Genomic DNA, 10,638 nt, shown 5'->3' on the forward strand with positions numbered 1-10,638 from the left:
ATCTTGTTTTAAAACTCATGAAGACGGTCACGTGATGTTATTACTCCAGGGAACAATTTCTTCCAAATGTCGTCTTCCGCACGTGCATATGTATGCATAACTTATGTAAAAACAAAAAGAAAATTCCCTTGGGAACATCACGTGATCTGAAAGGGGAAAACAAAACGTACAAGCTAAAGAGGTCCATTGGATAAAAGGCCGCCTTACTTGGAATTTTTCAATTGAGTGACCAAAAACGAACCGATCACGTGCACATTAGTTTACATTAGCCAATAATAACATACGTGGGCAATCAGGGGAGCCAATCATAGAACAAAGTAGTTATATGAAGCTGGCGTGGCTAAGGGCGGGAAAACACGTGGGAGGTTCTGATTGGGTGAGAAAGTGGTGTGGCCATTTTGCAGTTGGTAACATGGCTAGGCCGGCGCCAACTAGTCGATGGCGATGAAGGAGCGATTGGTGAGTGGTTCTCATTCTATAGCTCAGGCTCGACTGCCGTCCAGGAGTCCTTTTGGGGAGGAGTTTCGTTGAAAACCTGCATGGACGACGCTAAAATGGGGAGTAAAATGAACGCACCGTCGACATCAGGTTTCTTAGATGAATTACAGTTACGAGTTATCGACGTTAAATATGGTCGCTTTACTTTACTTTATTCAATAAATAGGGACGTACCTTTTCTAGACCTTCAGCTTTTCGGCGGCATTTTCAAATGTTCCACATGCACTTGTCTTTAATTCTTTCTATGGATTGTCGCAAAAATTCTTCGCGGAAAAACCACTGAATGATGTATGGGAAAATCATCAAGGTGGAGAATTTTATCGGTGCACCCCTTTTTCTAGTACGTTAAATTAGCAAAGAATGTAAAACTGGTAATTAACTTTTTTCTTTAAATTTGGATCAGTTCCCTGGTATAAACTATATGGGAAACCCATTCCTTTTGCGTCGTACCATCGCAGTTACTTTTTTCACGACAGGTTAAAATCGAGACGCTATAAATCTTAATGTAAAAAGGAATGCCATTATCATATTCCCAAGTAGTTTTGTTAACATTTCTATTTGTTCTTTCCTTTGCTAGGCTCTGTCAACCGTTTCTCACATGCTTGCAAGCTGTTGTCAGGCGCTTGTACAAAAACTTGCCGTTTTTCTTTGCATTTCAAAACTAAGTTAACTAAATACTAAGAGACCAAAGTTTAAAGCTTTGATGCAAAAAAAGACAGCTGCTTTCTTTTTGCAATGGAATTTTCCTATTGGTGGTTTTTATCTGACGTCGCGGCGGCCATGTTGGTGTACAGAACAATGCATTCTAATGACTTTTGGAAATTTGACTCTATTATTATGTAAAGCTTGTGGAGCCATTTTCTACTGTTTTGTACACCAACGTGGCCACCTCATTACGTGGATGCAAACCGAGAATTTAATGGTCCGTCATTGCTAATTTTAGAATATTGAGGGAACTGGGTCGAAGAGAAAATGACGTCAAAGAGTCACAAGTTAAATAATGCAATGGCTGTATACACGCCCAAAATTAATATGCAGCACTGGAGTATCGAGATTTCAGACTTTTAATTTCGTGTTTTGCATATATGACAAGCTGCATTTACACGCTGAAATTTTAAGTTTGTGAGTAAATGACGTCACTTTCCCTAGATCCAACCCTCTGAAGTCCAATCTGTCAGTTTTGAACGGGAGTAATGGCGGACCGTGAAATCCAAGACTTACACTCAAAGTAAACAGTACAGCTTTGGACAAAAATCAAAGCTCAAAATTTTGCCAGTCAGGTTTTAAGCAAACACACTTTCAAAATCTGAAGAAAAATGGAAAGGAATTGTTTTTTTTTTTAAATCATAGTAGCACTTTATGCTGTTGTTATAAGGAAGCCTGGAAAAAAAAATCCATACTTAAAACGGGATCTGAACCTATGGCGATGTGGAAGCTGGTCATTTGCAATTGAAGTCCTCTTTTCACAATTCTGAGAAATTTTTGTCACCGAGGCCAAGAATGTGTTCGACTATTGATAAGAATTACACCTTAACGTAAAAGGTGAACGTGTGATATAGAGAATTTCTGAAATAAGGAGCTTCAGACATGAAACGATTTGCTGAAAGTAACATTCATTTAAATGCACTAAATAAGACTTTCTTCTGAATTGGCGTTCTTTTCACAGTAATCCTTTATAGTACTTTTTAAACGTTTCGTTTTTTTAGCACCTTGTTGTTTGCTCTCTTAAATCTACAGTCCCTTTTAATTTCTTTTTTTTTATTTGCACATTTTTATAAGCTGGTGACGTTGATGTTTCAGATAAAAGCTGTCAAAGCTTCCGTTGCGACCATTTCCGTGCCGTTACTGCAAATTAACATCGAGACGGTAAAGCTGGCAAAACTCCAATCAAAATTGTAAGTAATGTTATGAAATCAAACAGACGTTAAAAGCACGATCGCACTGTGGCAGCCGCAACATCCAGAGGTTTTTTCAGTATCCCGGAACTCGGGACAGACAACGAATTGACGTTACTTGAACTGCTGAATTAAAATCTCCTCTCCGAATAATTTTGCAGCCTCTGAGAAATGGATAAAAGCTTTGTAGACCAATAAATGTGCGAGCACAAAAGGCTTGCGATACTCAGTAGACCATTCTGTTGATTTAAAACACTCTTCGATTAATTGTTGAGGTAATATGTCAAAAATGTTCTGAGTTTCATTGCTTTTCTTATTGGTTGGATAAAACGTCTCGTGGCACATATGTAGCCAATCAGAGGCTAAAGTGAAAGTAGTCGCGAGACATTTGTAGCCATTTGTAGCTAACCGTCGGTTACTTAAGTTGGTCTGCGTTATGATTGGTTATCAGTCTCCACACGATACTTACCTGTACCCCGCAGCACCTTCATCGACACCTTGAAGCGTGACACTGGCCTGCAGTCAACAAGCGAGATTCGAACACTCATGCTGGATAGGTCCGGTTGTGGCAAGCCACCATTTGTGGTTCCCGAGAAGACTCGACTTGATGATGATATACCCAAGAGTCACATTGAGATATTTCAGAAATCCGTGGATTACTGCTGTTTGCGCTTTTGTGTTTCACCCCTGGTAAGCTTTTTTGCAACACTCGGTTGTTAAGTTTGACATAAGGTTTTCAAACAAAGCAAAGTTTTGGGATTTTAAAATGGGGTTAGTTCATGCTGAAGTGCATCAGAATCTCACAAAGGACTCCATGTGACACCAGCGAGAAAGACTGGGATGGAGACTCATAAGTATCCACTCGACTGCACACAGTCCCGTGATTTCAGTGACATCACATATTTTTCCCTGCTTGGCTTCATCATGGAAGTTCAACAGCTTTTCAAGAATCTTAAGAAGGAAGCAGAATGCCCATTGTGCATAGAGACAGTCAAAAATCCCAAGACATTACCGTGTCTTCACTCATTCTGCCTGGAGTGTCTCGACAAACATGCAAACTTAGCAAGGAGACAGCTAAAAGCGACAATCAAATGTCCGGTTTGCCAGACTTCATTACAAATTCCCGAAACAGGCACCTTCGACAAGTTGCCTTCATCGTTTCATCTCAACCGATTGGTGGATGTTCTCGCCCTAGAAGATGGCAGCGTACAGTCTCAGAGATGTAACAGCTGCGACGAGAACAACACGGCAAAATGTTACTGTTTCGTATGCCAGAACTTTCTGTGTGCATCTTGTTTTGAATCCCACCAACGCTTGAAGGCCACAAGGAGTCACCGCAATGTTTTGATCGACAAACTACGAGCACAAGATGTGCAAGATTTGATCCACAGACCCGTGATGTGTTCACAGCAATATCATGAAGATCAACCCATGGAATTTTACTGCGAAGACTGTAAAGTTCTGATTTGCCTTAAGTGCAGTTTGGTGAGACATAATCGACACACTATTACAGAAACTCAGAAGGCCGCACAAGAATCAAAGATGCAAATGGAAGACGCTGTGACCAAAGTAAAAGCGGAAATTTTCAAGTATGAGGGTGAAATTAAAAAACAAACTGACCTAAAAAACAAAAACAAAATTGAAATTATGAACGCAGAAAAGAAAATGACAGACACTGTGGAAAAATTGATTCGCGATTTGCGAGAACATGAGAAGAAAATGAAGGACAAATTTCGCGAAATTTATGAAGCGCAAGAAAAACATCACGCGACACGACTGGAGAACTTCGAGCTGGTTCTCACCCAATTGAAAAGCTGCGTTGAACGAGGTCAGAGTATCTTAGAAAGAAACTTCAGCGCCGAAATTCTACAAACAAATCACGTCATCCTCAGACGCTGCACTGAACTGTTAAATGTAAGAAAACCCGATCTTTACAAATCGCCGCATTTACATTACTTGGTGGAAGAGAAATTGGATCTTATTGATCGAGTTGTTGTCACCAAGACTGATCCCTCAAAGTGCTTAGTTGAAAGTCAAGAACGCACGGAAGTAGACGAAAGAAAGGAGACGCATTTGGTAATCGTTACAAAGGATTCAGATGGATTGCAATGTTATCAAGAAGAAGATAAAATCGAAGTCGTCATATTGACTTCGGAAGGTGATCGACGGAAAACAGACATTATAGACGCTAAGGACGGCAAATACACTGTGACATACACTCCACAGTGTGGCGGACAAAACGGAGTAAAGATCCTTGTGAATGGAGAGCGGCTGACTGGTAGTCCTTGGATTTTGCCGGTTGATCCGCATCAATATCAATTTTCCTTTCAGTTTGGCTCAAAAGGGAAGGGACGTGGAGAATTTGATGACATTTACGACATTGATGTGAGTCAAAAAACGGGAACGATTGCTGTTGCAGAACGCGGGAATCAAAGAATTCAACTGTTTAGCTCTGAAGGAAAGTTTCAAAGGGAAATAAGACTTGATAGTGGAGCTTTTTCAGTGGCATTTACAGACTCCGGTGATCTCCTAACTTTAGTTCCGAAAAGCGGTACTAAGCTTCGCCTATTCAGTGAGGAAGGTCAGTTTATCAAACACATCAATGATAAGCATCTTATTAAACCAACATACGTTTCCATTGCGAATGATGGTCGTGTAATCATAACTGACCGTTGGGACAACAGAATCAAGGTCCTCTCCCCTGATGGGAGTAACTTTCTCCAGTCCTTCAGAGCCCCAGACTGTTATGAATGCCCAAGTTGCGCTATTTATCACCAGGACAAATTCTTTGTTTCTTATAACTCTGCTAATTGTGTCAAGGTATTTGACGAAACAGGAGTGTATTTACATGACATTGGCTGTAGGGGGTCCAATGATGGCCAGTTTAATTATTCTCGTGGACTCGTCATTGACAATTACAACCGACTGATTGTGTGTGATGCAAAAAAACAAAGGTTGCAACTATTTACCCTGGATGGCATATTTTTGAATAAAATGGAGGGACACTATTTCCACAATAGCTGTCCTTTTTATGTTGCCGTAAATAATGATGACAATCTCTATGTAGCCGACTCAGTCAACAGATGCATTTATGTTTTCCATTACTAGTTAATTGAGTGATTTGTTTTTCGAATAGATGTCTGTAGAAACTCATGCCTTTAATTTTCAAAAATTACGGCTATTATTAGGCAAAAATGTTTAGCTTGTTCCAGTAAGCAAGATCGACTTTGAACTGGTCATGTGACCTCGGATCCGATAATTTAAATTCATATTAAAGTGCACTTAAGGTGGCTCAAACCAGTTTCAACACTTGAAAGAAACGTTCTTATCAGAAGGATTGACACTGCAACACTTTATGACTTAACAGCAATGTTATGGTACCATATCAAACATAAATTATTGCTGAAAAAGATTCGGTCATTTTTGTGACGTAACAAGTTACCGTGGCAACAGGAAAGCCCTGCAAAAACACCCCATATTTTGGCTTTAGCTGCTCATATCTCAAAAACAAACTCGCTGACCCCCATTTTTTTTCTGAAATGTTATCAGCATGCCAGAATGAAACTTTTTGCGAAGTTTAAAAAAATTATGTGGAGCAGATTTAGAGCCACCTTAACATATTGAAAATTTAACGTAGCACCCAATCTGTTCCACGGAATTTTTTTAAACTTTGCAGAGAGGTTCATCTTGGCATGCTGATCCCTTTTGTGCAATAAAAAATTGGGGTTACCGAGTTCGTTTTTCAGATGTGAGCAACAAAAGCCAAAATATAGGGTGTTTTTGAAAGGCTTTCCTGTTGCCATGGTAACTTGTTGCGTCACAAAAATGAGTGTATCTTGTTTGGCAATAATTGGTGTTGCACATGGTACCATAACATTGCTGTTGCGTGATAAAGTGTTGTAGTGTCAATCCTTTTAATAACAAGGTCTCTTAAAAGTGTTGAAACCACACCTTAAACTCAAATATTTTTCGTCTACGATATTAATCTTCCCACAAAAAGGAAACATGTTTTACCATTCTTGCATCCAAAGTTTGCTTTTTATCCTCATGCAAGACGCGCAAAGTTATGAAAACTAGCAGTAATTTGGACCCATGACTGTGAATTGAGAGGCAGGGGTCTTTGCCTTCATGGATGGGGAGATTTAGATTTGAAACGAAAAATATTTGAGTTTAGGTGCATTTTAAATTATAGTGCAAGAGACAAGAACCTCGAAATCAGGTCTGGATATTCTTTTTGAAATCTAGAGGTGGGTTTCTTTATTTTCGTGTCTGTCCTTTCGTTCAGATATTTTGATTGAAGATTTTTTCACTCGTAGGTGATATTGAAAGGTTTTTGACTAAAGCTTGGTTTTCCCTGTCGACACAAGCACAACGCAAGGATCATCAGTTTTTTTCGTTTCCTTGTGCTTGCGCTGATGTTTGCGTTGTGTAAAAGAGCAAAAGCACAAGGAAATTTGCTGCGTCTGGCCAATTAAAGCACTCATTCCAGATTCCCGCGTTTGTGCATTTCAACAAAATGGCGGAGGCCTAGGCTGATTTTGATGCTTAAGTCGACGATCGTTTTCACTTAGCATAAGCTACTTGCGTCGCTAGTGAAAACCAGTCTTAAATGTTGGGGTTGGCGTTCATAGACGAAGCTTTCCTGTGGTAACTGTTGCTCATAACGACGCTTATTAAAGTTTTTCATCAGTACAATATATTTTGCTAATAATAAAAAGCTACTTATATCTTACTTGTTCGGTTAAGTTGACGTCAATAAGTTGTTGTTCAACACTACATTTCTTCAACAAGTTTTCATTTCCTTGGGCCATCTATTCGATTAGGATTATTTGGGTGTCCTAAATTTAAAACAATTGTTCTATTCAGTTTACGCGTGATTTTGTTATCCTTATAGAACTAATTTAAAAAATAAATAAATTGTGTTTATGCACACTTAAATAGGATGTTATTGACTCACAACTGCGCTATGATTAGAATAAGGCAAAATCGTATTTAAACTTAGATACGCTTATCCAATTTGTATCAACAAGTTAGCTCGGGGGTTAGTGGGTTTAGGCTTTGGCCACACCAACACTTTGGGGGTGTTGCTATCCTAGGGTGAGGACGATTTTTTTCAATGCGCATCCTCCGAGTTGAATTAACCCCACTCCAAGAAAAAAATGAAAAACAGACGTAGACTTGGCAATGTGGCAGGGATATTTGAGTTGCTCCGAAGTTATTTTTAGATGTCCCTGGGAACTCGTATCTGTTTCCCTTATATTAAAATATCTGCAACTACGTGAAGTGATATGAGCTGATCGGAGCGCGACAACACGGTTTCGGTGCTTCAAGGATTATGCGGTCATTTTAAGGGAGACGTTTTTTTACGTATACTTTTCTATAACATCTAACAATATCCTAAAGGAACTTCACATATCCAAAAGGCTAGACTGAGTCTTTCCTTCTCTGCAAGCTTTATTTTCTCTTGCTCTTTCGTATCATCAACTGGTTTTGTCTTCGATTCGTTGTTTCCTCCAGGCAGGTAAGGCTTTTAACACTGTTGGTTCGAGTTGATTTCAACACTTACTTTAGTTTTTTTTTTTTTTTAATTTGAATGCTTACTTTAGTTTTTAATACATGGCTCCAATGCCGTTAACTCTGCCCCGACTGGGGATAACACTTTAACGAACGAGACTCAATCACTAAAGTCGACCGAGCTTTTTTATTCTTCTTGCGTATTGACTCAGTTCCAACGGAGGCCTACTTTGGGACCTTAAGTCGCCGTAACTTAAGGCGACTTAAAGCAACTTAAGGTGATTTAAGGCGACTTAAGGCAACCTTACACAACTTAAATTGCTTATTCTACTCAAGTCACAGAATCTCACCTGATCAATTTCTTTCCCAAAATCAATTATTATTGTTTCACAGTTTTTTAAATGCTATATGACTGTCTGAATGCCACTACAGTTATAAAATGCAGGGTTGGAATGACAGCAACCGTCATAAATAATTAGTAGAATTTCAGAGATCAAAATAGATTTTCCAGCAATCTGATTGGTTGAGTGGTTTCCTATAGAAATAATAATATGATTTTACTTTCACCCCACTAACTGGTGAATATAAAGCAAAACAAAATGGCAGGGCTCCTGCAGGCACTCGTGACCTTTACAACAGAAATAAACTGTGCCAATTATCAATTATTCTCTGTGTCGATCATCAATAATAAATTATTATTCTCTGCGTTGATTATCAATAAAAAAGTTATTATTCTCCTTGTCGATTATCAATTCTCTCTTTTTCAATTCTGAAGCTATACTCACAGTTATTCGTCTCAGATGTACGTTCCCTTCGCCTTTGGCAAATAACTGTTAAATATAATCAAAGTTACAGTGTCTTGCAAGGTTTTTTTTCTGATACCTACAAAACTTTTTTATTTATTCATCAAAAGAAAGACATAATTTAAATAAGACTGTTATAGAAAATTCATAATTTAAACAAAAATACACAACAAGGAAGTCAAACTATGCAAGCTCAAACTCTTTCACAAATGAGAGCAAATAACAATTATTGCTATCTTAGTAAACTCATCTGCACGATTCCTACAGCTTGCACTGTCAATTTTTGCACGAAAGTTTGGTAAATTAAACACCATTCTAATGGAATTAAACAATGAATGTTCCTTTTCGGGAACCCAACCAATGTTCTTCTCTTTCTTCAGTTAGGCAGAACACTCTAATAAAACGTAACGAGGTCTTTCACAAAGAAAAGCTTCTTTTCCTTAGCCATGGACTTTTTATAGGCTCCTCCTCTATCATCATCAACAATCGCACAAGTTAGTCTTTTGTCCGCCATTTGATTCTCCCAGCTTAGTGTCCATGTCTCAATATGTAGACTCGCATGAGCTTGAGTCAAGTCACGTGAACCTAACAGTCTCAGGATTGGTAGCCTTTCCTCAAGCGGTACATGCAAACCCCAAGGCTAAAAATTACATGATATGATGAGGCATTTCTACCCGATCGATCAGCACAATAAGGTTTTAAAGAAATAATATTGTGAACTTTTTCGGTAAGGTTGCCATTTTTATTCCTGCATTAGACATGAAAAATGTACACTCCGCACGTACGTGTAACACTCGCCCTACATGTGAATTTATGTGGATGTCTGGTTTACTTGCCTGGCGCAAATGTAAAGGAATTTCTTTGAACTTTGGCTGCGAGTTCATCTATCAAGTTACGCATAAACCCTGTACAAAGAGCAAATTAGAGCAGCTGGTTTCCTTGGAGTTGTGGAGTTAAATGGATGTGCAATCACGGTTATTATACATATCGTGGATGCATTTGGTTACAAAATATGCGATCAAGATTTGGAATTTTGTGTGGCTGAATAACAGATACAGGTTGGTTAATCCCCTCTGCTTGACTAAATCATGTATTCTCGTGAAGAGCATCGCCATCTAGAACTCGACTATGCAAATCGAACAAAACTGCAGGAAATGCTTAGAGTAAGGCTTCTCAACCTTACAATAGACATTTTCCCAGATGTTTTCTTTAGTTCAAGTTAAGCTTACTATCAAAAGTAAATAATTTCAATTCTTGCTAGTGAGCTTAAATTTGTTTGGTTATTTTTTATCCGTTATATTTGTTGTTTAAAGTAGCAAAATATTTTGAGGCATCATATCACTGCTCCTCACAAAGGTGAGGAATTAATAGCTTAAGACTTGAACTATTTTCATGGGCTTTCATGTTCAAGACTTGTTTTTATGAAAAGCAAATGACATAATATCTTGGCAAAATTATGTGGAGACTTGAATCTTGCTTGGGGTGTCTCCATTAGAGCTACATGTTGCAAGGCAAAAAAAGGCTTGTCAGAGATACTTAATCAGGACTTACATGGTTCCTGCAAACACTTACAAGTATCTCTGCTGCATGTCCTCTTGTGTGTTCTGGCCTCTCCTATGTGTTACGGCAGGAGTTCGCCAGGCACATCAGCACCTTTTAAATGGGTATGGGGAGGCAACCCCCTGCCCCACCCATTATTGTATTTTATTTTATTTTTTTTGGAAATTAACAAAGAGACAATTACATTAAGATGCCTCCCTTAACCTGACACTACTTTGTTAACTCATTCTCATTCTCATTCTCATTGTGTTTATGGAATTAAGACAACTTCAGGTCCCAGAGTCCATCTCGTACCCAGAGTCCTCGGGCTTCTTGGTCAGCGGGTGAGCGCCCGGAAAGACTCTGCGATAATGGACTTGAACTATATT

General features: G+C 38.8%; 1 protein-coding gene across 1 annotated transcript; it reads left to right on the forward strand.

Annotated features, from left to right (window-relative positions):
• The first annotated feature begins 3,233 nt into the window (after positions 1–3,233).
• Positions 3,234–7,331, forward strand: LOC138023305 (E3 ubiquitin-protein ligase TRIM71-like). The gene has a single exon (XM_068870319.1). The coding sequence runs from the start codon at positions 3,234–3,236 to the stop codon at positions 5,499–5,501; it is 2,268 nt and encodes a 755-aa protein (XP_068726420.1). The 3' UTR covers positions 5,502–7,331.
• The last annotated feature ends 3,307 nt before the right edge of the window (positions 7,332–10,638 follow it).

Source organism: Montipora capricornis, chromosome 11 (genome assembly GCF_036669925.1).
Source record: "Montipora capricornis isolate CH-2021 chromosome 11, ASM3666992v2, whole genome shotgun sequence".
Classification (NCBI taxonomy): Eukaryota; Metazoa; Cnidaria; class Anthozoa; order Scleractinia; family Acroporidae; genus Montipora; species Montipora capricornis.

Excerpts from the sequence above, each read along its gene's own strand:
- LOC138023305 (XM_068870319.1), top strand. The coding sequence starts at position 3,234 with ATGGAGACTCATAAGTATCCACTCGACTGCACACAGTCCCGTGATTTC.